The sequence below is a fragment of the Mesocricetus auratus genome, unplaced genomic scaffold (assembly GCF_017639785.1).
Source record: "Mesocricetus auratus isolate SY011 unplaced genomic scaffold, BCM_Maur_2.0 Super-Scaffold_100010, whole genome shotgun sequence".
Taxonomy (NCBI): Eukaryota; Metazoa; Chordata; class Mammalia; order Rodentia; family Cricetidae; genus Mesocricetus; species Mesocricetus auratus.
In genome coordinates, this window is record NW_024429194.1 from 65956657 (window position 1) to 65984191 (window position 27535).

The following is a 27535-nucleotide window of genomic DNA, read 5'->3' on the forward strand; positions in this document are numbered from 1 at the left end:
CAAAGAACAACACTGAAGAGAAGATGGTTGAAACCCAGTTTATTAGACCAGAGGCATGCGTCACCCAGAGCCCTGCCTGCCGTCCCCCAGTCAGCGCACACTTCTCTGCTTTGTCCCTGCTTCCTTCTGGGGAGCTCTGCTGTCTACAGAACTCTAGGGAACCAAGAGCTCTCAGAGATGCTATAGCCTCACTCTGCGGCTCCAGGCCAACGCACACAGGTGATCTGTCCACAAGTCCTGTTTGGGGATTAGAGGCCAAGAAACAGTGTGGGCAGAGAAGTCCTGGAAAGGGGTTGGGACTCTGGCCTGGGACAAATGCCTGGTATGGGTGGGGAGGCCCTCTACCTCAACGTGTGGTCCCTCAAGGTAGGGACCATCAACAGCAGAGCTCTCAACTCTTCCTGTAGGCCTATGTCTTTCCTCACATGACCAAACCCTTCCTCACCAGAAAACACGAGTGGCGGGCCTGGGCATCAAAGTGAGGGCGGGGCACTGGGCACTCAGAGGAGAGAAAGGCCACTGAATGAGGACTTCATCTTCTGTCTGTGGGTACCCACTGCCCCAGCTGCAAGAGTCGCCAACCTCCAGCCTCTCCTGTCTCTAACACTCTTGGCTTAGCGTCCAGCATAGCTCCGTTCCTGGGTAGCGGCGACCTTCCCTCAGGTAGGCTACAGTCAGCCAGGCAAAGGGCATTGGGATAGGTGGAGCAAGGAGAGGGTATGTTAAGGCTGTGGGGAGGACAGAGGGTACCCCTGTTGTAGGGGCCAAGGGTGAGGCCAGAAAGAGGCAGAGCTTGTAATTCACAGCTTCCTTTATGTCGCCACCGAGACAGTGCGAAGGTTACAATGCGCGTGTCATCTCCTTGTGCTTCTCGAAGGGATGTGTGTACACAGTACAGACACCGGGGGGAGTCCAACTCTTTATACAGGCAAAGGCATTCAGAGACAGGGAATGGGTAGAAACAAAAAGGAGCACTTGGGGTGGGAGGATGACTCTCAGAGACAAGAGGGAACGGGGCGGAGACAAACAGGGCTGGAGGAAAGTATATACAGAGATATAGCAATATAGAGTCTGTATCATATAGAAATAGAAAACGCAGATGAGGTCGTCGAGAGAAGCGAATGAAGTGGGGGAAAGGAACGTTCCATAAGAAAATTTATGGATGTGGCCCTCTGCAAAGGCCTCCGAGAGAGAAGCCAGGGAGGTCAGGCTCCGGTACCCCTCTCCCTGAGCTGGAAGCTAACCAGCCAGGTATCTTATGGGATGTAGAAGAGGGCTGCCTCTTAGGATTTCTCTCCAACAGCTTTGGGGTGGAGGTGACTAACAGGTATTGGGATGTGGCCTACAGCACCAGGGCCACATGGAGTCCCTATGTCTGCTTCTTCAGGAGATCCCCTACCTCCTAACGATTCCATACGATTGAGGGCATTTAGTTCTTACCTGGAGACTTGGGCTTGGGGGGAGTCAGTGGGCTGAGAGAGTCTCTTAAGGCTAGGGAAGCCCCCTCACTAGCCTCTCCCTTAAGGTACATTCTCTGGTTTGGGGTCAAATTTCAGACCCTAGAGATCCCCTCCACCCTTCACTAGGAGGGGGCTTTGGTGACTGGTGGCAGCAGAATGTAGGTGGACACTCAGATGACAGACAGCCAGACAGACAGAATTCAGGCTTGGAGCTAGGGGAGGCAGCACGGAGCAGAGAGGGGCAGCCTGAGGTCCTGGCCGGATCTCTCTCTTTCTCTCTTTTTATATTAGTTTAATTTTGTTAAAATAAAAAGATGGGATAGAGGCAGGGAGAGGACCATGGTGAAGACTCCTTTCTCACCAGGCAAGAGGGAACCGCCGCACAGGAGTGCAGTTGAGTCCCCAGGGTAGATGGGGGCAGTTGGGGGCCCCTTTTCTCCTAGCCCTCCCCACCTAGGCCTTTGGTACGGTGGCCTGCGAGAGCTTAGCAGGTAAAGTCCTCAAATGTGCCTCTAGCGGGATGGTGAGGTAGGATGTTGGCAGCGTATGTCATCCCGGCAGGATGTCCCCGGAGGCTCTCGCAGGGATTCTAGCAGAGGAAAACAAGACAGGGACAGGTTACAGGAAAGGCTGCAGGTGGCTTGGAGACGGGGTTCGGGTGAGGCTTTGGGGGAAGGGGCAGGCCAGAGGGATGCCCCGTGCCTTGCTCCCTCACGTGTCTTTTGACGTCGTCCAGGCTGAGCGCTACGCCCTTATCTGCGCTGCTCCTCTTGGCCTCCTTTTGGCATTTCCCTCGTCTACACAAACGGTGCTTAATGACCTGGAGAGGTCGGGGCAGGTTGGGTGGACTGGAACCCCCAGCTCCGAGTAGCCCTGCCAAGCCCTGCCCCTCCCTTTACCTCATAGGCATAGTCAAAGAGCTCCAGCACTGTGAGGATGCTGGCCCCGATGAACAACCCCATCTGGCCCCCGATGTCACCTGCGGGGTCAGGTTGGAGAGGTTAGTGGGCTCAGAACACCAAGGGCAGAGGGGCGATGAGGCTCCGTAGGACTGGGGCAGGCCAGCCATGTTTGCAGAGATCGTCACCTTGATACAGAAGGGTCAGGATTTTTGCCTTCTATACTTTTCTGTATGAGTAGTCATTATCCAGGAAAAAAATGAATTCTTTACAAAATGTACTACTTGTTCGGCATCCCATCCATTTTCAAGGATATGAGAAAGTTTCTGCTCCTGTCCCTCGGTCCCTTCGTCTGACCTACTTGCTCGTCTTTTCTACTTTGTCCTAAGAGAAGGCCCTCCCTGCCCTTCCTCCACATCATGACATACTAGAGGGCTCAGGGAAAGACCCTCGGGGACGGGACAGACGGGGAGCGCCGGTCACTGGGTAGAAGGGGGCCGGGCCATGTCTTAGGCATAGGAGAGGGGTGGTGCCATTCACAAGCTCACCCAAGAGCCCTGCGATCTCATAGGCCTTTTTCTGCTCGATGGTCTCATAGTTGAGGACTTCAAAGAAAATGTCCAGCACCAGGATGTTCTCCCTGTGCAGGGGTGAGAGGAGGAGAGCTAGGTTCAAGTCATGTCCCTGCCCCTTACCGGACAGGTGATCTTAGCGTGCTTGTTTCCATACTCCTAAACGGGATCCTGCCCTGCAGAGGTGCTGTGAGGGTTCAATTAAATGGCATGTATGAAAAGACACATTGCGTGCTGGCAAGTGGGAGGTGATCCCAGTTACAGCAAGGGAGATGGAGCTAGAAGATGGAGCAAGGGCTTGCGTTACTCATTCCAGTTTGATCTGTCCACACACAACCCACACTCGTTGGTCGCCTCTTGGACCTCCCGTGAATTCTCTCCACTTCCTTGTGCCTGTGAGACTCCCTTTAAAGGTCACTTGTACCCTCTCCAGTCCTTGTACCAGGGCCCTGCCCTGCACAGGAGAGTCTTACCCTATGTACTGCTCAGATTTGTTGAACTTCTTGGCCAGGTACTTGGCCGAAGCTTTGCTGGGTATCTTGACCATGGACAGCTCCTTGCCATAACGTGTCAGGTTGCAGGGCATTTCACACACGCAGTACTCCTGGTCTTTCTCCACTAGGAAGTCTGCCCATGTGAGGAGGCGCTAGTTGAGTGGCGTCCTTCTCCCAACATGGACATACTGGCCTTGCCCAAAGGATCCCTAGGGTCCCTTCTCCTTCGCCTCAGCCCCGTGTCTACCCTCAGCTGGTCTTCACCCAGCCTCCCTCTTATGTGTTATTCCCTCAGAGTTCTCAAGGACCAACTCTCATGCTGAAAGAGGGTGAAGGCCCCTCCCAAGAGACCCTTACTAATTCTCCACAGGGACCTTTGATGGTGCAGTTCTCAGCGTTTAGAGGCCACTGCGGGTGGAGGCACAGCCTAATGCACGAGGCACACAGTACTTTCTTCCCTCCCTCTAAGTGTCCCAGGTCAGGCGCTCACCCAGGGCAGGATCTGCACACTCCTTGTACTGCTCTGGAGTGCAGTATGGGGCATCCCCTACAAAGGAGAGAAGATGGCGGGACAGGGAGAGATTAAAGGGGACTTGTGATGGCATGGCACTGTGTAAGGAGGAAGCTGGAAGATGGGACAGTAGGAATGACCTACTCTGACAGTCCACCTCTTCTAGACCCTTCCATCCCTTCCCATAGACATAGGCAGGAACTGAGAGACAAGAGCCAGAAAGGTAAGAAAACAGAGTGATCTGGGGCCAGGGTTAGGGAGACCAATACAGCTGGGGCAGAGGTGAGGGGCAGTGCAGCCTGAGACAGCCCAGGGCTGTGCTTGGAATCTTGGGGCCTGACCTGGCATGTGCACCATACGGCAGTTGCAGTTTTCCACCAGGTAACGTGTCTCGCAATCAATGCGGCAGGCGGTGATGCTGTAGGAGTCGAAGAAATCCGAGTCCATGGTAACAGCATTGCAGGTGCCCCAGGGTGAGGGCAGGTAGATGAGCTGCTGGGAAAGCCGGGGAGCTGGGGAAGTGTGGGGACTTCTCCCCCAACTCACCTAGTGGACTTCTCTGGCAAGATACAGAACTCAGGAGTCGTATCCCTACACCTCTAAAGGTCTTAGGGTTTATAAAGCATTTCTTCCATTCTGGGTCATCTCTCTCTCTCTCTCTCTCTCTCTCTCTCTCTCTCTCTCTCTCTCTCTCTCTCTCTCTGTGTGTGTTGTATGCATGTGTGAGTATGACTGCCCCCATGCATAGCTCAGAAGTAGAAGTATATATTGGATATTTCTCTCTGCTTATTGTTTTCAAGGCAGGATCTCTTACTGAACATGGGGCTTATTGGCCAGCTAGCCCCAAGAATCTACCTGTCTCTGCATCCCCAGCTCAGAACTGGGGTTATAGGTGTGTACCACCCTGATTTTTACACACATGTTAGGGATTTCAGTTGAGGTCCCATGCTTGTATAATAAACACTACCCACTGAGCCATCTTCCCAGTTCCCCAGAACCCCATCTTGACTCCTCAACATACAACCCCAGAAGTAGCTTTCTGCAGCCCCTCACCCTCTGCTCCTGGCAAGACACAAAGGTCTGGAAGCCTGGGGCCACGCCAAAGCCCAGCTGGTCAATGAAAGGAGGTTCGTCCTGGCTGTGGATCTGCACTTTGATACCTGCTTCGAAGGATGTCTCATCTGTAAAGATGAAGACACGTGAGTCGGGAGGGTTTCCAAGTCCCTGATCATCTTCAGAGCCTGGGGCATCATAACTCCCCTGATAGTAAGCAGTCTCCACTGGGACTCAGTGAGGAGGCTATGGGTTCTATCACACTTCCAGCCTCCTGTGTTAGCAACTCCGTAGTGCCCCAGTGACCTCTGCATCCTACACACGTCTTTTCTTACCTGGTGTCTGCGGTGTATCTTGGTGTTTCAGATTATTTCTCCTGGAGGGCCACTGTCTCAGCCACTCTCCATTTCTCCTCATCCCTTTCTCCTCTCTCCCCATCTCTCTGCCCCTATGTCCCCTGAGACCAGGCAGGCAGGCAGCCCAAGAAGAGAGGGAGATATTTATAGAGTGAGTGGCGGCCACTGATGGAAGAGGATGGCTGGTTACCTTGGAGAGTAACTGAACCAGGAAGGGGGAGCCAGGGAATCGAGGGTGTGGAAGTCACATATGAGCAAAGACAGAGGGAGAAAGGGGAAGGGCCTGAGCCTGGCATCAGGGCCAACAGTGGGGCCTTGGTTGAGTCTGGGGTCCAGGGAGGGGGATCCTGAGCAGGGTAGCATACCGGTCTCTCCCCACACGGGCAGGTATTCATCTTGCTGAATGTCCAGCATGATCTCCAGGCCATTGCCAGTCCCACCTTTCATTGTCTTCAGCCGAGGCCGCCCGTCTTGGCCAGAGTTGAATGTGTAACACTTCCCATACCGTGTGAAGACCTGGTGGAAGGCAGAGGAGAACTGAGAGTCCTGACAGGCTTCTGGTTGGGTTTAGCCAGTGAGAGCCATAAGGAGTCAGATGCAGGCAGAGAAGGGGGGAGTACTGATCCCCTCTCCTTGCCTCTCTGTGACACTAGCAGTGGCTTCAACCCTCCGTTATCATAGCTCTTGCTAGGGACTCCCTTCAGCCTAGAGGTGTTAACAATTTGGCCCCATGGTCCCCTTAGTCTTGCACAGAGCTTTGCAGACAGCCCCTTTGCTAAAGTCTTTTCAACTGAGCTATCACGGGACAATCTGTTTCTTCCTAGGATCCTACATATACATCTCCGTCACCATGATCCTATAACCTCTGAGGCCTTCTGAAATAGATCTTCAGATCTTTGGGATTTCAACCCCTGAGCTAGAAATCCTCCCCCAAGGCCTTCTTCCATGCCTCAGCCCTCAAAGCTAAGCCCTTTAGTTTCTTTCCGCTATCAGCCTCTCGTGGTCACCTTTGTTCCATCATCACCAGGATCCGAAAGTAGACCCAGTTGCCATGCCAGGAACCAAACTTACTCAGGCGTGTCACCTCCTCCCCAGGACTCAGGACTGAGCACCAAGGCACGGCATGTTGAGTGCTCAGTACCAAGGCATGGCATGTTGGGGTTCTCGAGCTCTGAGGGCCTCAAAGCAGATACTTTCCTTGTTAGGTGATCCTATATCTTCTGCCCTTCCTGAGGCCCAGTGGCCAAAACCACCAGGTCACAATCACTTCAGGGACTGAGATGACACTCACATGCACCTACATGGTAGGACATAGAGGGGTGGGTATGGAGAAAGGCCAGGCATCTGAAATCTGCAGGGACCAGAGGGGCATCAGGCCAGATAGGACTGAAGGCCGAGCTGGGGAGATGGTGGATGGCAGGTGTCTCCTAACTAGGAAGTCCCTCCACCCCTGGGTGGGGAGGCAATGGAGAAAGGTGGCATTTCCAATGATGGCTTCCTTCAGGAAGAATGTCCTGGCCGCTAATCAGAGCTGGGAGCATGGGCTTTGGTTTAGAGGGTTCCCAACTTCACAGACAGACAGATGGATCTCACATACACACCACACACACACCTCTCACTCACACACATATTCTCACTTTCTCTCACACACTCATATACACAAATACTCTTACTTACACACTCACATATTCTCTCTCACACACTACTCCCTCACACACACATACTACTCTCACATTCTCACACACACACTCATATACACATTCACAATACTCTCACTCACACTCATATTCTTTCTCTCTCTCTCTCTCTCACACACACACACACACACACACACACACACACACACACTCAGCTGGTAGAGGATCAGCTCCAATGGGGAAGAACACAGAAGACAAGTAAGGATGCAATGAAGTCACTGCTGTGAGATCTGCTGACACGGTGATGGGGTGAAGGTAGGGGCTATCCCCTCCATCTATGACCCCCTCCTGCACCTCCAGAGACTAGGTGACCCCCACTATCACTCCAGGGATGATAGTCAACAACTGGCCAGAACATGCCCTCACCCCAGATCAGAGGCTGATTTCATAGCTAGAGTGAAGTTCCAGGACTGTTGCTGCAGCATGAAGAGGTCTGGGGAAGAGCAGATGAGACTAGAGGATAGTCCAGGCATCAGAACAGCAGCTAATTACGATGGGGACATATCTCAAGGCACAACTAGGAAGAGCTGTGAATCTTAGTTCCGCTCCAGACTCTGGGCTCCCAGGTGAGCTCTGGCCCAGGTCAGGCAGGTTTCAGCAGTTTCCAGCCCCTGCCCCAGGAGTTGATGGCCAGAGACAGCCCATGCCATATACTCCTGGGGTATTGTGCTAAGCATGGGCCCCACTCACCACTGAGAAGTTGTGGGGACCACAGGGGCCCCCACAGTAGGAACAATAGAGCAGCATGTCCTCCAGCCGGTGGCAGGAGCGATTGTAGAAACGATGGAGATTAAAGGGCTCCCCAGAGAAGGCCTCTGGCCCGGGTGGAGCAAGGGGCACCCCAGGATCATCGCTTTCATCCAGCCCTAGCATGGGGGCCAGGTAGAGCAGGTCAGGGTAGCTGAGCTGGGACAACCGCACGGCGTTGGTGTTACAGAGTGTGACCGCCGGGAAGACCAGCTCCGTGGTGGCCACTTCATCTAGCAAAGTCACATGCGGATAGCTGAGGTAATAAGCAACTCGGTCCCCTACCTGGCACAGGAAGGCACCCAGTGCTATGACAAAAGCCACTGCCCACAGGGCCTGCCTTGGCCCTGGGCCCCCTTCCACAAAGACATGGCTGGCACCATGGAGGGTACAGCTGTTGGCGAAGGCCACCAAGTCCCTAGGTGAGTCCCCCTCGTCAAGCTCCCTCTTTAGTGCCTCTTTTTCCTTCTCTTCCTCTTCCTCTTCTGATTCTGAGCTCTCCTGCTGCTGCTGCTGCTGCTGGTGAGGACCCCAGATATCTCCCATGGGTCCTGGGGCCTCCTCTCCAGAGGAGAATGACACAGAGCAAAAGATCTGGATGGGCATCTTGTTCAGGGGCAGGAGGAAGGTGCTGGAGGGAAGGAGATGGGACTTCTGGTGTGGTCCAGCAGGGCCAGCTAAGGAGCCCTTTGGCTAGACCTCCAGTGGCCCAGCTGTTTGTCCTTCCTCACCAGACCTCTGTGGCAGTGTGGCTGAGCCCGGCAGGCACAGAGAGGAGGACCAGACTGCCCTGCTAGGGAGGGCGGTGCCTGTGCTGATGAATAATTGATGGCAACGGGAAAGGGAGGCCTGCTGGGGAGGAGGGGAGCTGAAGACCTTTGCCTGACACTGGGGCCAGTGGGATGAAGGTTTTTAGCAAAGTGAAATCCCTGGGAAAGACTCGTCAGGTGAGGCGACACCCGATGCAGTCCCTTCCTCAGGATGACCTCAGTTGCCTCCCTCTTACAGGTCATACATGCTCACTCTTTCCTCCAATAGCTGCTGGGATGACCCCCTGCCTTATTCTCACTCCATCTAGATCTTCTTCTGGGATACCCAAGCCTCAGGCCCTCCTGCAGGTACTAGGCAGGCTCTCTAATGCATTATCACTCCCATTGCTACCCTCAGGCCTCTGGTCCCTCCAATTACTCCTTTGACACTTACTTACCTTCCAGTTTCAGTTCCTCCCCAGCCTTGGTCCCCCACAGCTAGTCCCTAACTTCTCTTCTCCCCTGACCTACAGCTCTATTTTAGGCCCACATCATTCTCCCAAGCTCCCCACACTTAGGCCTCATTCCCTCCCCCACCCTTTTCTGTGGTTTGTGGGGTGGCCCAGGCTCCATTAGCAGCAATTTCTCACTGACCACAGACTCAATTCTGACTAGTTCCCAGCTCCCGGGAGGGAGAGACTCTTGAAGCTGAAAAGCTTGCTGACAGAAACTTCTAACCCTTCCACAGCTTGCCTTATCCTCCACCACACACACACACACACACACACACACACACCAAAAAAAACAAAAACAAAAAAACCCCTTAACACCCCCCCAAAAAAAACCAGTTTAGAAGGGGGTGTGAGAAGTTCTCTCCAGTGGGGGGAAGAAATTGTGACCAGTGTGGAGACAGACGGTCCTGGGGCAGGAAAAGTGTTGGGAACCAACCTGAGAGCTCCCCCCCAAACCCTAGCATTAGACCCACGAGTCCTGAGGCTCCTTCAGGTCTCAGTGTCCCATTCCCTAACACCCTCCCACCCCACCCCCTTCCTGACTCCTCTGTGCTCTGATTGCCCAGGGCCATTGGTTGAGGAACTTGAGCCACCAGCTTAGTCTCTAGGGCCAAGAAGGTGACCTAGTAGAGGGAAGGGAGGGAGGAAAACAGGCAAAGCAGATTAACTCTTTCTCAGCAGCTCCAGGAGTAGTTCGAGGCTGACAAGTCTACCTGGGCCTTCCCTTCCTTAGGCAATTTAAGGCCTAGCCCCACTCGCCAACCCCTATCTCACTTGCAGGAGACCCCGGGATGTGTTGGGTTGAGAGGCAGGGTTCTGGGTTCTAGAAGAGCTGGATGCTGAGCAGCTTATGTCCTCAGCGTTACTGCTAGGACTCGAAACCCAAGAAGAAAAAGCCTTGAGGTCTGGCCCCTCTCCAGCCTTCCACTGCCATTAGACAAACCTCGGTTCTTTTTGTTTTTCCCTCTGAATGACAGATGCCTCCCAACTAGTCTCTCAGCCTCCCTTGTCCTTGTCTTCAGTTCACGTCAAGTCATCCTGCCCATTTCCCTGCTTAAAACTCAGTGCTTCCGGTAAAGCTCACCTCCTAAGATGGACCTATACTACAGAAAGCCCCTCATTTCTGACTCTGGCCCCCAATCCAGCATTCAGCTACCAGAAGCCTCCCAGACATGCTATGCCCACCCAGGACTTTTGGTCACCTTCTACTCATTTTTGTCTCATCTTTTTACTATTACCGTGTGTGTGTGTGTGTGTGTGTGTGTGTGTGTGTGTGTGTGTCTGTCTGTCTGTCTGTCTGTCTGTGTGTCTGTGTGAGTATGAGAGTCTGGCAGTCAGAAGACAACTTTTCCAAATCTATTTTCTTTTTCCACACTCAGAATTAGATTCATGCCACCAGGCTCTGTGCTTTTACCTGCTGAGTCACCTTGCTGGCCCTGATGATATCATCACCATCATCATTATTATTATATTACTATTATTATTGTTGTTGTTTTGTGGTTGTTTTCAACATGGTCTCACTATGTGGACCAGGCTGGCCTTGAGCTCACAGAGATCCACCGTCTGCCTCCCAAGCGCACCATGTCTGCTCTCTCTGATCTATTTATTTACTATTTAATGTCTAGGGGTGTTTTGCCTGCTTGTGTGACTATGCACCACAGTGTGTGCAACACTAAGAAGGTCAAAAGAGGGTGTCAGATCCCCTGGAAGTCGGTGGAGAGCCACTGTGTGGGTGCTGGGTCCTCTGGAAGAGCAGCTGTGCTCTTCTCTGCTGAGCCAGCTCTCCAGCCCAGCCCTCTGATCTTCCTAAAGACAGGCTCTCCCTGTGTTTGTCCCTGAACTCCTGGGCTCTTCATCTTTCTGTCTCATCTCCCAAGCAGCTGGGTTTATGGCCGAAGCCACTATGCCCAGCTCCCCACTTCTTTTTCAATACCCTATTATCACATTCCTACAACAAGAAGTCTTCCCTGCCCAGGGCTCAGATAGAAGGGTCCAGGCTTTGCAGATGTGAGGCAATCCACAGCTCCTTCAGCGTGGAGCCAGTGGGAGGGGATGGATCAAGGTAGAGACTACATCAAAGAAGAAGAAGTGAGAAAAGACTAAACACATAAAAGCAGACTGGTGCTGGGCGGTGGTGGCGCATACCTTTAATCCCAGCACTTGGGAGGCAGAGGCAGGCAGATCTCTGTGAGTTCGAGACCAGCCTGGTCTACAGAGCAAGTTCCAGGACAGCCTCCAAAGCCACAAAGAAACCCTGTCTTGAAAAACCAAAAAAGTGGACTGGCAAGATGCTGCAGGAAAGGAGCTCGATGACATGCCTGAACACCGAGTTTGATCCCTAGAACTCGTAGTGGGAAGAGAGAACTGACTTCCACAAGTTGTCCTTTGACCTCTATATGCACACCCACTCACAAACTAGATAGATGGAGAGATAGAGAGATAGAGAGGCAGGCAGACAGACAGATGTGGTACATAACAAAATCCCACAAAATTGACTGGGTATGACCCGACGGTGGTGGCACACACCTTTAATCCCAGCACTCAGGAGGCAGAGGCAGGCGGATCTCTGTGAGTTCAAGGCCAGCCTGATCTACAAAGCTACACAGAGAAACCCTGTCTTGGAAAAAAAAAAAGTGACTGGGTATGAAGAGAGAGATCAACTACCTTCAACTGTTGTCCTCTCCCATACACATCCATGGATTCCTTCTCTGTCTGGTGCCCCATGAACATCTTTTCCCCACCTGCCAGGCCTTAGTTCTCAGGGGACAGAACCTGCTCTGTTGCCCTTCCTCAGGGGAATTTTAGAGTTCCAACCTTGGCTTATGGGGTACTGGTCGAGGTTGACCGTTGACGCCGATATGTCTTTTGCCCACTAGAGGGCACTGTCTCTCTCCTTCAGACATACTGGAGGTGAGTATAGCTTGGCTTCACAAAAAGAGGAAACTAAGGCAGTGAGAGCTTCAGACTGGGAGTCCCCACCAAAGAGGAGGCTGTGAAGAGCACAGCAGCTTCAGAAGACAGTGAGTTGAAATAATACCTCCCCCCACCTGCACCAAGACTCACCATGCACACAGCAACACACAGGCACAGGCACGAGTGTATGACACATACACATACACACAGCAACAGTTACACACTTACTCAATGCATAGGCATGCACACACACGTGTGCTCACTCATGCACATGAACAGGCACGAGCAAGCAAGCATGAGCACACACACACATTCTTATACTTTTCTCTCCCCATTACCTTATTCCTCATTCCTTTAAGTTCCCTCTCGCTTTCATTCTATTCAAGCAGGCAAAAGCAAAGGTTTTCAGTAATGGGAAGGTAAGAAGAGGGCCAGGAGTCACACACGGCCCTGAGGAGGTGATCAGATACACAAACACAGACTCACACTCAATCCTGGGTCCTCTGGGCCCACAGTCTAGCCCGGTTGTGGAGTGCTTGCTGAATGAGGTCCTGGATTCATTTCCTCTAATAACATAAACCAGACGCAGCCGCACTTGCTTGAGCTGGCAGGAGTGTCAGAAGCTCAAGGTCATTCTCAGGTACATAGTGAATTTAAGACCACCAAGAGATACAAGAGACCCTGTTTCAAAACGAATAAATGGCTGGGCCTGGTCACACAGACCTTTAGTAACAGCACTTAGGAGGGTGAGGCTGGAAGATTTCCAAGTTTGAAGCCAGCCTGGTCTACATAGCAAGCTCTAGGCCAGCCAGGGCTACATAGTAGTATAAGCATGTGTATGTTTGTGCACTGCATGGACACCAGAAGTGAATGCTGGGTGTTCTCTAAGTCTCCACCTTATGTCAAAATGAGCAAGTCTACGAGTAATCAGTCTCGGGGCTTTCCATCCCGGGAGGAGCCTCTTCCCCCTGTCCTTCCTCACCAGTGTTCCTCTCCAGCTGTGTATGGTAACCGAGCGGTTTCTCACTTTCTCCGTGTCCTTTCTGAAACCCATCTCTGTCCACATCTGGGCATTTGATGATTTTCAACTAGTAATTCATGGGCTGTTTACACAGCCCTAAACTCATCACCATTTCACAAGCAAGCCCTGGGCCACAGGACTTGGGTGATGGCTTGATAGGTGAAGTGCTTGAAGTGCAGGCAAGTCGGGCATTGGTGGCGCACGCCTTTAATCCCAGCACTCAGGAGGCAGAGGCAGGAGGATCTCTGTGAGTTAGAGACCAGCCTGGTCTACAAGAGCTACCTAGTTCCAGGACAGCCTCCAAAGCCACAGAGAAACCCTGTCTCGAAAAACAAAACAAAAAGTGCAGGCATGAGAAACTGAGTTCAGAGCCACAGTACCCACACAAGGATTGGGCAACTGGCTATATAAGGCTATATAATCCCAGCACTGGGAAGGTGGAGAGAGTTGACTCTTCTGGAGTTCAGTGGTTGCCTGGGTCCTAGCTAATTTGTGATCTCCAGGTTTAGTAAGAGAATCTGTCTCAAAAAATAAATGGAAGGGCTGGAGAGATGGCTCAGCAGTCAGGAACACTGGATGCTCTTTCAGAGGACCTGGATTCGATTCCCAGCATCCATGTGGCAGCTCACAAATTGTCTATAATTCCAACTCCAGGACATTTTATACCCCCTTACATGGTAAACAGACATGCATGTAAAGTACAAATACACAGGGCTGGAGAGGTGGCTCAGTAGTTAAGAGCACTGACTGCTCTTCCACAGGTCCCAAGTTCAATTCCTAACAACCACACGGTGACTCACAGCCATCTGTAATGAGATCTGTCGCCCTCTACATGCAGACAGAACACTGTATGCATAATAAAAATATCTTAAAACATATAGATACATGGAATAATCTACTGAAAAATAAATAACTGGAGAATGATAAGAGAGGGCATCCAGCTCTGACCTCTGGCTTCCACACAGGCACACATGGGCAAGTGTGCTTATACACAGGCATGCATAACACACACACACACATGCATGCACGTACACACGAATGCACACACATGCTCATGTGCTCACAAAGTGCTGAGCCATAACCAATTCAAGAGTCCTAATGAACAAGTTATAGATTACAGCTGGGTGTGGTGATTCACACCTTTTAATCCCAGTACTCAAGAGGCAGAGGCAACTGTATCTCTGTGAGTTCAAGGCCAGACTGGTCTACATAGTAAGTTCCAGGACAGCCAGAGCAAATAATTCAAAAATAGCTCAAAAACAGACAGACAGACAGACCAGCAATTAAAAAGAGGTCATCCATCTCTAAATCCTTCTTTTCTGCATTGCTCATTAGCATTGGGGAACACAGAGTGGACCAGATCCTGCCTTTATGGAGCTGACTGTCCAGTGATTTAAAACATTTACAAACCTCTGATGACCAGTGTTATGAAAAGACTATTGGGGCAGAGGGCAGGAGAGCCTGACTCAGACTGGGGAATCAGTAAAGCTTCCTGAGGAAGTGATGTTTGAAATGCAATTGAAATCATCTCTCTGCTTCTGTATCTCTGTTCCCCACGTCCCGCCCCCGTTCGTGTGTGTTTCAAACAGAGAAGAGTGAGGACTTGAAGAGAGGCAGATGTGGTTGGAAAGGGAGACCAAGTCACCTGGCCTTGTGAGACTCCTGGTCCAACAGTAATGTAAGATCTCTGTTGAAGGCGTTGAAATCATCAAAGCTATGTTTTGACTGGTGCATACTATACCTACAATCCCAGCACTTGGAAGGCTGAGGCAGGAGAATCATTTTAAGGTCATCCAAGGCTACATAGTGAGTTCCAGGCTACCCTGGACTACATGAGACCTTGTCTCAAAAACAAACAAACCGGAAATCAAGAGAGGGAGAGAGCATGAGAAAATATGGATAAAACTGCAGACTTTGCCAGCCTTGGTGGGTTCTATCGAGGCAGATAAGAAGTGTCAGATGGTCTGCATAACTGGTAGGCTGGCTTTCTGGAGTAGATATACAGATAAAGGGCTTGCTTGAGAAGTAAGAGGATATGGGTTTGGTTCTGTACATGCTGATTTTTAGGAGCCTTAAGGCCACCTGAGTAGAGGTTCTAAGTTGAAAACTGGAGCTGACTTTGGGAGGGGAGGGCTGGCCTGAGACACAGAGTTGGCAGCTGGCAGTGTGTAAATGGTAATTGAAGTCAGGAGTGAAAGTACGACTGCCCAAGAATAGAATGTAAAGTTTAAAAAAAGATAGAAAGGAAAAGAAACTTGATTTGGCAGTATCCACTAAAGCTAAATAGAATCCTACCTTATGACTTAACCACAGCCCTACTTCTATACCCAAGAGGACCGAGTACACGTGTCAACCAAAAACCAGGAACAAGAATATTCACAGTTGCTCTATTTATAACAGCCCCAAACTGGTGACAACTCAAATGTCTAGCAATAGTGGAAAGGCTAAATAAATTGCATCCTATTAATACAATGAGATAACTCACAGCATTGCAAAGGAAATAACTACACGCAACATGGCTGACTGTCACAAGTGATCGTGAGCTAAAGTAGACAGCCCGAGGAGTAGACGGAGGGTATGAACAACTCCAGGATGTTTAGAAGTGCTAGGACAGTGGCAGGCTCTTGTGTGTGGGGGTACTGACCCGGAGGAATCACGTGAGGTGTTAGAAATGCTCAAGTCAATAGGAATATACGCCAATGTCGTATTCACTGTTACACTGTAAGATACGCCAGTGTCAAATTCTTTAAGGTGTGCCTTTAAATTATATCCTTATAATTTAAAAGGAGAACGAAATCACAGGTTGGGCCTTGAGTGCAGACAATCCGCACCAGTCAAGTAGAAGAGATTGAACTGCAAAGGAACAGAAAAGTGCCTAGACAGAAGAAGTAAGCCAAGACTCCACAGTCAGGAAGCAGTGCTTTAGAAAACAGGGTCAGTTTGTTGCTGTTGTTTATTTTGGCTCTGGGGAGCAAAGCCAGGGCCTCCTGCAGGTAGGTAAGCTCTTTAGCACTGAGCCTTGCCCCAGCCCCTTAGAGGTTTGTTTGTTTTGTTGTTTTCTGTTTTTGTTCTGGTTTTTAAAGACTGTGTCTTCCATAGCTCAGACCTTGCTATGTAGTTGAGGTTAACATTTAGCTCCTGATCCTCTTGGGGATGACTTTGAACTCTTGATCTTCCTGCTTCTGTCTCCCAAGAGCTGGGATTATGAGAATATGCCACGGTACCCACCTTCCCATCCCCACTCCCTGTTTTGAGATAGGGTATCACATGTATCCGTGATGAATTTGAAATAATTATGTAGTGAAGAATGACCTTGAACTTCTGACCCTCCTGCCTCCACCCCAGGAGTACTGGGATTACAGGAACAAGTCACCGTATCCTGTAGTGCAGGGTTGGAGAGAACGAAGGACTTCATGCAAGCCCAAGACAAGTCCTCTACCAGCTGAGCTGGTCCCCAGGCCTCCCTGTGCGGGTTTGAACGATGATGGCTCCAATAAGTTCATATATCTGAACACTTGGTCCCCAGTTGGTGGAACTGTTTGGGAACGATTAGGAGGTGTGGCCTTGTTGGAAGAGGTGTATCAATGGGGACAGGCTTTGAAGTTTCCCCCATTAGCTGTCATTGCTTCATGCTTATGGATAAAGAGGTGAGCTCTTAGCTCCTTCTCCAGCACCGTGCCCGCCTGCCTGCTGCCATGCTCCCCGCCGCGATGGAACCATGAGCCCTAAATTAAATACTTTCTTATATAAGCTGCCTGGTCATGTCTTATTTAGATAATAGAAAACAAAACAAAAACAATTAATTGTGCTAACTGGACCAAGTGAGCAAGAGGTAGCAACCAGCAGGACAGTGGTGGTGCACACTTGGGAGGCAGAGGCAGGTGGATCTCTGTGAGTTCAAAGCCAGCCTGGCCTACAAAGCGAATTCCAGGACAGGTTCAAAAGCTACACAGAAGCCCTGTCCCCAAAAAACAAACAAACAAAAAGAGGTAGCAACCCCTTTACTAGTTGGTAACATATATGCCCATCAGGGGATGGAAAATAAATCCAACCAAAATTGAACGGCCTTCTACCTCAGTGAAATTTCTAGGAGTCTAGTAGTGTGGCATGCAGAGCTATTCCTTTTAAGGTGAAGAGTAAATTACTGAACCTGGCCCCTCCCACCACCAAGAACAAAGTTCAATGTATAAAGGGCCTGTGCTACTCCTGCCTCAGAAGACTACTACCTTTGACTGGAGCCTGGAACAGGAGAAGGCTCTTCAATAGATCCAGGCTTCTGTACAGGCTGTTCTACCCCTTGGACCATATGAGCCAGCAGACCTGATGGTATCTGAGGTATCTAAGAATGTTGTTGGAGCCAGGCGGTGGCGGCGCACTACTTTAGTCCCAGCACTTGGGAGGTAGAGGCAGGTGGATCTTTGTGAGTTCAAGGCCAGCCTGGGCTCCAGAGTGAGTGCCAGGACATGCTCCAAAGCTACACAGAGAAACCCTGTATCAAAACAAACAAACAAAAAAGCAAAACAAACAAATAAAAAAACCAAAATGAAAGCATTTAACTTGGGACTCACTGTTCCAGAAGGTTAGAATTCAAGACCATCATGGCAGGGGGCATGGCAGACAGGCATGGTGCTGGAAAAGGAACTGAGTGCTAATATCTTCATCTACAAGTACACAATCATGAGGCAGAGAGAGCTAACTGAGAATAGCATGGTCTTTTGAAACCCCACAGTGACACACCTCCTCCAACAAGGCCACACCTCCTAATCCTTCCCAAACAGCGTCACCAACTAGAAACAAAGTATTCAAATATATGAGCATATGGGGGTCATTCTTATTCAAACTCCACACTTTCTCCTTTGTGTTTTAAGGCAGGATCTCACTGGGTAGCCCAGACTAGCCTGGAACTTGCAATCCTCTTGCCTCAGTTTCCTGAGTATCTGGGTCCATAGGCCTGTGCCACCACACATGGCTTGGCTCAACAGTCTTGAAAGCTACTGAAGATCAAGAATACAACATGTTTGCTGGATCTGGCAACATGAAGGTTACCACTGGTCTTTAGTTAGAGCCATTCAGAGTGGTAGGATCAGAGAAGAGGCAGCTTGGGTAGGCTGGAGATGAGGAAATGGGTACTGAGAACTATACTCATTACTTTTTTTAATTTAATGATTTATTTACCAGGCAGTGATGGGTCATGCTTTTTTTTTTTTTGGTCTCTCTTTGGAGGCTGTCCTGGAACTCACTTGGTAGTCCAGGCTGGTCTCGAACTCACAGAGATCCGCCTGCCTCTGCCTCCCGAGTGCTGGGATTAAAGGCATGCGCCACCAACGCCCGGCGGCGGTGGGTCATACCTTCAATCAGAGCACTTGGGAGATGGAGGCAGCAGGATCTCTGTGAGTTGAGGCCAGCCTAGTCTACAGAGTGAGTTCCAGGACAGCCAGGGCTACACAGAGAAACCCTCTCTCAAATCACCTCCCAAATACTTATAATGAATAAAATAAATAAAAACAGACATCTATCCCAGCACTCGGGAGGCAGAGGCAGGCAGATCTCTGTGAGTTCGAGGCCGGGCTGGACCGATAGCCTCCAAACAATACAGAGAAACCCTGTCTCGTAAAAACCAAAAACTAAAAACAAAAACAAAAACAAACAAACAAAAAAACCAGACATCTAAAGATTTGGTCCGCTCTAAGGAAGTGAGACTCTTGGGGTCTCTTCTGCACCCTTGTTTTCCTTCCTACCTCAACACATCTTTCTCCTTGGAGCAGGGGCAGCTGGGGAGCCAGGAGCAACTTCCTCTGCCATCCTGTGCCCAAAGCCAGGAGAACCGGCACTTGGAAGATCCAAAGTCAAGACCCTAGAATGTCACGATCTCAGGCAAATTACACAACATCCCTGACCCTCAGTTTCCCCATCTTTCCAATGATGATATTAAGCTTCTTCCAAATTCAGGAATTGTAAGGTTTGTATGAGCACAAGTCAGAGGAATTTATAATTTCAAAGCAAGAGTGAAAGTTACTGCTATGGGCTCCTCATGCAACTAGAAGACTGTGCACACAAAAGCTCCCTCCCACAGCACACACAGAACTGTGCACACAAAAGCTCCCTCCCACAGCACACACAGAACTGTGCACACAAAAGCTCCCTCCCACAGCACACACAGAACTGTGCGTGCCCCCATGAAGATGCACGTATGTTCATTCCAGAGTCCACATCCACATTCTCTCCAGATATGGAGATGGAGGTACACTTGTATGCTTGCTCCCTGGAGCACACGCAGTGGGTATGCTATGAGAAGTCTGGATTGGCTGCTGTCCATGGCCCAGGCCACTCACTGCAGCAACCTCTCCTCCTGAGGGATGTTCTTCACCTGGCTGAGGGGGTAGGTGGGAGGATGCTGCTTGGATCTTTGGAAGTCCCCTGAGGGCACAAGTGAGGTCTGCCTTTCACTGCCACATCGCAGCCCCAGAGCAGGAGCTGGCATTGGGAAGCAGCTCTTTCTGAGGGGCATGAATCACAAGTCATCCTTCTCGTCCTCATCCCCCCCTCTCCCCCCACCATATTCCCAACCCCCTTCCATCGTCACACAGTTGCTTTCTACGAAGTTGAAGCCACTCTGGAATGACCTGCACCTATAACAGAATGTCCCCAACCAGTGGCCAGCATCCCTTGTGCCTACAGGACACAGTGGGTGTAGCACACGTCTCCTAGTGTGTGTCCACCAGCTGCTGGCCTTAGCTAGGCATGCAGGGAACACGCCTTCCTTCTCCTTCTGACTCTGCCCCCAGAGGCACTGAGTTACTTACATCAATTCCCTATTACTTTAGGCAAGAGCAGGAAGATCAATTAGCTTAGAGGAGCCTCTTAGCTGATAGCAGTCAGTGAGGACTAGCCGGGGTGGGAGAGGGGAGGGGTGAGAGAGGGTGCTATGCAGGGGAAAGAGGGGGAGGCAGAGCAAGCAGCCCTACCCCAGGGTCTCTGGGTTCCTGCAATGGCTCTGCTCAGCTCCTCTCCCCACTCAGGCACTCCCCAGGGAATAGGGCAGGGCCGAGGTGTGTCTGAACTCCTTGGGTGAGTGGAGCCCTGCCTTCTGTGGAACCTCTTCAGAAGCTCTTTGAAGTCTGCATCCATTCCTCTGTGCACTTCCCCGGCAGGGTCTCCTTCCTCTCCTCACCCTGCCACCCCCTTCCTAGCGGAGGACACAAGTCCGGGTAATAAGATCATATCCCTCCGAGGATGTTTGTGGGGTCTGGTGGAGTGAGGGGTGTTAGAGGAGGGGCTGCCACTTATGGGCTCTCATTACTTGTTCATTTACTTTTTAAGTGTTTACTTTTTTGATGCCGTACCTAGTGCCTCATTCTCGCCAGTAAGCGTTCTATCACTCACTGTACATCCCTAGGCCTCCCGTTGCTTTAGAGAACCTCTCTGTCTCCAGTCTGAGCCCCGGGGCCATGTCTCCTCTGAGGAAAGCACTTCTCTCCCCCAGTGTTCCAGAACACAGAGGAGGGTCTACCCTCTTCTGTACCCACCCTCTTCCCTCTCTCCCCCTTCACTGGGTGATTGTCTCCACCTCAGGATCTGGGTGAGTCCTGTGGCCACTACACAGACTCCTGCTCCTAGTTCAGCCCTGCTTAAGATTACTGCTCCTCCCACACCCCTACCTCCAGAACCCTCTCTCTACCCTACCACACCCCTACCTCCAGAACCCTCTGTCTACTCTACCACACCCCTACCTCCAGAACCCACTGTCTATCCTCCCACACCCCTACCTCTAGAACCCTCTCTCTACCCTACCACACCCCTACCTCCAGAACCCTCTGTCTACTCTACCACACCCCTACCTCCAGAACCCTGTCTACCCTACCACACCCCTACCTCCAGAACCCTCTGTATACCCTACCATACCCCTACCTCCATAACCCACTGTCTATCCTCCCACACCCCTACCTCCAGAACCCTCTGTCTATCCTGCCACACCCCTACCTCCAGAACCCTCTGTCTATTTCCTCTTTCCTTTCCAAGGCCCAGACATGAATTTCTGCTTCTTTCTCCCCAGGCAAAGGCTCTGGGTCTCAGCTGGAGGGGATGGCATAGGGCGGATTGGGCAACCATCTGCAGGGCCCCCTCCCGTCAGTGCTAATCAGCATTCCAGCCACATCACGCTCCCACTGCCAGGGATAGATAAGGTGCAGCTGGAGGCTGGCACCAGCTGTGACTGTGCTCACTCTCCAGCCCCCTCCCAGAGACTAGCAGCAGCTGAGTCCCCTCACCACCACCATGGATCCCCTGCTCTGCCTTGGCGTGGCTGCCCTTAAGGTGGGGAAGGAGAGAGGAGCTTCAGACCTTGTTGCTCTGGCAACCAAGCACCCTACTGGGAAGGAAGGGGCCAGGAAAGAAGGGGACCTTGTCTTGGGCCTTCCCTACTCTTCTTGGCTTCTCGGGAGGGAGTTATAGATATCTACCCAACTGGATTGCCTAGTGGTATCCCTTACTGCTTCCTGCCTTTCTCAGTCCCAAATGACTTCCAAAATAAAATTTCCCAGACTTAGTTCAAGCTCCACACTCACCCCCGTCCCCCAGACCCACACTCACCCCCATCCTCCCAGGCCCCACATTCTGACCACCAATATATTCCCTGTGGTTGAGCTAGGTTCAGAAGCTTGTCTAGAGGAGGGAATGACTTATGAAGGAGATGGGATCTTTGGGCACTGGAGTAGCCTTGTTCTCTGCCTTTCTGAACAGTCCTCAAGAACTGAGTAGTTGCTGTTCACAGGAAGCCTGCCTTTGGGGATACACACAAAGAAGTCCAAATATGCCCATGCACACAGTATTCACAAACACGGAGCAAAGGCTTGAGCCCTCAACTAAGACCCCCTGCTCTGCTGAATATGGTGGCACACAATTATAATCCCGGCACTTGGGAGCTACTGTAGAAGGATTGTGAATTTGAGGCCAGCCTGGGCTACAAAGATCCCCCCCATCTCAAATAAAAAGAAAAAAAAAGGCCCCGTGCTATTGAGAGATGCCAGTGTAGTCTCTAAGCCTTGACCCTGCAGACACATGTTTTTTTCTCAGTGCTACATTGGCCCAGAGGCTAGATGCACATCCCCGACATACCTCCAGACAGAGCTGAGAACGATAAGGCATGGAGACAGACATTAATTATGAGACCAAGGAGAGGAATCAAATACGAGCCCCCTTAGAATTGGAGAGCCAAAGGAGCAAGCTACCCAGGCCCTTCTGTTCTGAAGAGTGTCACTTGAGACCCCTGTAGGCAGACAGGGCAATGCTCGTGAGAGGAAACACCTGGCATGGGGTCAACCTGCTGCTGGCAGTGGGTGAAGGCTGAGGGGTTTGGATTCAGCCGGGTTCAGGGTCAGGTCTTTGACACAGGCTGAGAAATAGACCAACTCTAGTCCTCCCTGACAATACAGAACCAAGAAATACCCCAGCTGGGTCTTCAGGATGCTGGCCTGTGTGTCCGTCCTCCGATCAAGAATTCACATTGGGGCTGGAGAGATGGCTCAGCAGTTACTGAATGAGCACCTGCTGCTCTTTCAGAGGAACCAAGTTTGGGTCCCAGTACCCATATCAGGTGCTTACACCACCTGTAATCCCAGCTCCCGAGGATCCAATGCCCTCCTTCTAGCCCCTGAGGTAATCACATACTCATGTTCCTACATGCATGTGAAGACACAGACACATAAATAAAAAATAAAACAAAACAACTCAGATTACTCTAGAACTCTGCAAACCAAACACATCTCTTTCTGACAGCTTAGAATTGTCCCCTCAAACACTATGGGCCAGTCACCACATTTCAGTGTGTGTGTGTGTGTGTGTGTGTCACAGCACTCAAGTGGAGGTCAGAGGACAACATGTGAGAGTTTGTTCTCTTCCACCACGTGGATCCCAGGGATTAAACTCAGGTCATCAGGCTTGTTGGCAAGCCCCTTTACCCACTGAGATATCTTGTCAGCCCTCAACTAAACCTTTCACTGACTTATGATATTCCTATTTTATACCTTAGCACTTCTCCAGATTGAGCTGTGCACCTCCCTCCTGCATCCAACACTACCATCCGGCTACACTGGCGGGTTTCCTCTCCTCCCTGGTGGTCCCTTCTGCCTTGTATTCAGTGTGCTGGAGACAGGGATGGTTACTCTTCCTGTCTTCACCTACCATTCTAATTCTCTTGGAAGCATAGCTTATGAGCCCTGGCGCCCTCGGGGCTCGAGGTCTGGGGGAATCCAGGACTTTTCCGTTGGGCAGAAATGAAAGAGAGAAGTGATTGCACCTGGGTAACTGCTAGACTCAACAAGGAGTGTGGTCATACAGTCGTCTTGGATTTACGTGACAAAGACTGGCAAAATAGGTCTGCCTCCAGAGTTTGAAGAGATTGGGAAGTCTTGAGTAACCCTGTAGGAAATGTTAAGCAAAGCCCACAAACAAGTGGGCTTCACGCTGCCGAAAGCCAGGGGGAAGCAAGCAAGCTGAAGAGAGGCCGAGAGGAGAGAGAAGTACTGAGAGGGGAGAATTAGAAAGAGGCAGAGAGCGAGGCGTGCTGGGGAGGCTGGGTTTGAAAGAGCAATGTCGAAAGTGGAAGTGACGCGGAACTTCAGGGTCAGCAATGCTAGTGACAAAAGCACACACACTGCATCGGCACCTAAGAAGACGTGGGTTCTAACCCTGGATCTGTCATCAACTGGCTAGTGAGCTAAGGCAAATTACTCTGCTCTTTGTGTCTCCGTCTGGGCGTTTGTAACATAAAGATCATATGGTTATTTATCAAAGAGATTGATCCTTAGGGTTTCTTTCTAGCCTTTGTACGTGTGTATTTGTGTGTGTACATGTGTGTGTGTGTGTGTGCCCAAGTGTGTGTGTGTGTTTCTCCTTTGCATCTTTAAATAGGCTCTCCCTATATAGCCCTAGTTGCACACCTGACTCAATATCCTCTTGTCTCAGTTTCTTGAGTGGTAGGATTACAGGGTTTTTTTATTTATTTGCTTAATCTGAGAAAGAGTTTTATTTTGTGACCTAGGCTGGTCTCAAACTCCTGAGCTAGCCTCTTCTGCCTGCCTCAGACTCCTAAGTAGCTCAGGCAATGTGTCCACAAGCCTGAGAAGAGCTTTGGTTTGTTTGAGACAGGGTCTAGCTATATAGTTCAAAAGGCCTCAAAATCCCAACCCTCCGCAGCCCCCAAGTGCTGGGATTGCAGGTGTGTGCCCTACATCCGACTATATGTGGTTTTTTAACTTTGAGGAATCTATGTGATTTGCCTAAGAGCACCTAGTACCTCAGTTGCCAAAATCAGTTTCCCAGAAGCTGGAGGGCACCGCTGGGGTGTGGTATGAATGACAGGGGTAGTATATCCATTTTCAGAAGCAAAGGGAGTGAGTCTCCAGCTGTAACTGCACGGCATCTCCGTGCTCTGACACTGAGTGTAGATAATGGTGTGTGTGTGTGTGTGTGTGAGAGAGAGAGAGAGAGAGAGGGAGGGAGGGAGGGAGGGAGGGAGGGAGATAATAACTAACTCTGATCTCTATGGGCCAGAATATAAGATTGGAGGGGTTGGGGCCACTCCAGGTAACGTGTGTCCGTGAGCGTGTGCATGGGTGGTGTGTGTGTCCGTGAGTGTGTGCATGGATGGTGTGTGTGGTATATTCCACAGGCTTTCTGTCCTGCCATCATGGATGCAAGGCTGAAGCTCCAGTCTTCATGCAGACAAATGCACCATCATCTCAACAAAGTCCCCTTCTTCCAGAAGCAAACCCCAGGACACCCAGCTTCCTCTCCCAGGACAGCAAACACAAAGAGAGGCCAGGCCTGCTTCTTGTCTGCTCCCCTTCCAGGGACCAGGGTAACATACTCCATACTAGGGACTTACCACTTTGAAGTCTTCAGCGCTGCAGGCCTCCCCTCGGAAGTGGCAGGAGAGCAGCATGTCTCGAATGTCGTGCCCTGCTCTATCGTAGAATTCACGCATGTTGAAAGGCTTGGGCTTGAAGCTACGGAAGTTGGCCTTGTCCTGCAATATCTCTAGCTGCTTTTCATCGGCCATCTGTGTGTCCGGTATCTCATACCTGGAGCCCAGGGGTGAGCGGCACATGGATCAGCGTGACCACCAGTGCCCATGCCCTATTTGGGGTGGGGTAGGGGGCAGCACTCAGCCCCTGGAGGATCAGGTCTGGGCGCAGATAGGCATAGGAGGAGAGCTGGGCATGTCAGGAGAACCTGACACAGGGACTGTGGCAAGACAAAGGATCTGTAGTGACTGCCCGGGGAGCTAGGGTGAGAAGCATGGACAAGGCAGGCACTATGCATGGTACAGTCCCTCCCCTTTAAAGGTGGCCTGTCCCATTCCCTAAGTGAGAGATGAGGATGTAGTGGCAGGAGGAAGGTGAAGCTCACTCCAATCTGTTGGAGCTCGGGTGGGGTGGGGATGCAGCTGTTTTGAACTATGCTGGAGTCAGAGACTGTACGGAATTGGTGCTCAGCACCATCTCAATTCCTCAGCCACGGCAGGTTTGAGGGGGTGCTACAGGGCAGAGCTGCTTGACTTTTGGTGGGCTAAGGAGGCTGCCACTCCACAAGCCATGCACAGGGGTGGATGGGAGCTGCCCACCTGTTGTTGAGCAGGGCCAGCAGCTCCCCAGCATGGTACAGGTCATTCTTGGAGACTTGACTGAAGCGAAACTCGTTGAGGTTGCACAGCGTGACAGCAGGGAAGGTGAGCTGGGAGGCAGCCACCTCGTCAAGCTTGGTGACGTGATGATAGCAGAAGTAGTATTGTACGCGCTCAGTGCACACGCACAGCAGGACGGCCAGTGAACCCAGGAAGCACAGAGCCCACAGTGCTCGCTTCAGAGACAGCCGCTCATAGGAGAAGATGTGGGCAAGGCCATGCAGCGTGGAGCTGCTGGCGAAAGCCTGGATGCTGACCGGCTGAACACCACCCACCTCCTCCTCCTCGGTCTTCAGTTCCATCCTTGCCAAGGGGGTCCTGGGGGAAGGAAAGTAAAGACAAGAGTCTGTCATTGCCTGAGATGAAGGGACATATAGGGCCCCTCCAACTATGTCCATTCGAAATAATTTCCCAGAGGTCACTGCTCATCCAAGGGAACACTTCCCCGGTGTGCAGGTCCCAAGGTGGCTTGATGGAAGGACCAGCCAAGATGATAATCACTCAAACAGAAGCTCAGGGTGTCAGCTGAGGTCGGGAGAATTCTCTGCAAGGGAAGCTTCCCAGACTGTGAAAGACCCCGGATATAGTCACTAGAGTGAATGAGGGAAGTCCCCATGCACCCAAAGGCAGGCACAGGAGTTCCCTCCAGATGTGAGGTCACTCTGGGACAAGAATGTACCCCAGCCGAGTTCAAACTCCCCATGATGGGCCGAGCCAGCGGTCAGGAGCTCTCCTCTTAATCAAGGGTATCCCCAGGAATAGGCTGTCACCCTAGTACCTAAGTCAGGGCCAGAAAATCTCCAGAGGTGGGCACATTTGGGGAGGGGCCCAGCCTGAATCTTCACCTTCTGTGTCTCCAGTTCACAAACAGGCACAGGCTCTGTGTGTGTGTGTGTGTGTGTGTGTGTGTGTGTGTGTGTGTGTGTGTGTGTGTGTGTGCTTGGGAGGGGGTGGCAGACTGCCTGAGGTGGAAGGGGGGGCGCGGTTCCCTATGACAGCCAGTTGTCCCCGCCCCGAGCGCATCCCCCTCCAGTCCAGCTTCTCGTCCGCAGTCAGATTCCCGGCTCGCGCCCCCCGCCCCCTCCCCATCCGCCTAGCTTCTCCAGAAGCTGGGGAAAGCTACAAGGGAGGAGAGTCTCGGCTTCTGGGCGCTGGGGAGCCCCGCGGCCCAAGACGGCAGGGTCAAAAAACCCACCTGAGGGGGCTGGGGAAAGCCGGCCGCCGCTGCAGGTCCTGGGGCGCAGGCCGTCCGTGGGTTCAGCGCCGCGCCGCGGAGGGGCTCATGGCCCGGGGCCGGAGCCGCCGGCCACCGCGGCACCCGCGCAGAGCCCTGCAGGGAGCGGCCCGCCCGCCTGGCCGGCTCGGCTCAGCTTGGTCCGCCGCCCGCGCGCTCTTGCTCGCTCGCCTCGGTCCGCCCCGGGCTCGGCGCGCTGGAGCTGCGCGGTGCTCTCAGCCCCGGGATCTGCAGGGATCCATCGTCCGGCCGAGAGGCGGCGGGAGGGGAGGAGGAGGGGAAAGGGTGCGCGTGCGCGCCTACGAGTGTCTGCGAGGGTGTCTTTGGGCCGATGTGCGCGGGGCCCCAGGCCCGGTAGTGGAACCGAGGGCTCCCCCCGCTGGCTCGCCTCCTCCCACTGCTCTCAGCAGCGCTGCCCCGCTAGAATCCTGGAGCCGGCTCCCTGCTTGCGAGGCCCTGTGGCTTGTGTATGTGTGTGTGTGTGTATGTGTGTGGTGTGTGTGTGCGCGCGCGAGCGCGCGCGTGTGCGCGCAGGGAGGAGGGTGTCTGCCCCCAGCGTCCCCCTCCCCACTCTGTCTCCTTCGGATCGAAGCTCCTGTCTTTTGCTGCTGCTTCCTCTGGTGGCACATGCACAC

The 27535-nt window shown here is 51.8% G+C and overlaps 1 protein-coding gene across 4 annotated transcripts; it reads right to left on the reverse strand.

The window, feature by feature from the left end:
- Positions 1-24: 24 nt before the first annotated feature.
- Asic1 (acid sensing ion channel subunit 1) lies at positions 25-27399 on the reverse strand. 4 transcript variants are annotated; one of them, XM_040753832.1, is made up of 12 exons: positions 26862-27399; positions 25607-25984; positions 24869-25064; positions 5711-5861; positions 4990-5117; positions 4278-4431; positions 3916-3972; positions 3405-3558; positions 2908-2999; positions 2360-2439; positions 2163-2280; positions 25-2049 (listed from the first exon to the last, which is right to left on the reverse strand). In XM_040753832.1, the coding sequence occupies exons 2-12, from the start codon at positions 25966-25968 to the stop codon at positions 1973-1975; spliced, it is 1569 nt and encodes a 522-aa protein (XP_040609766.1). In that variant the 5' UTR covers positions 25969-25984; positions 26862-27399; the 3' UTR covers positions 25-1972. The 4 variants fall into 4 exon arrangements, with proteins under 4 accessions (XP_040609766.1, XP_040609765.1, XP_021081206.1 ...); XM_040753831.1 differs by having other exon boundaries at positions 2176-2280; positions 26862-27396; XM_021225547.2 differs by having other exon boundaries at positions 2176-2280; positions 4278-4428; positions 26862-27394.
- Between the last annotated feature and the right edge of the window lie 136 nt (positions 27400-27535).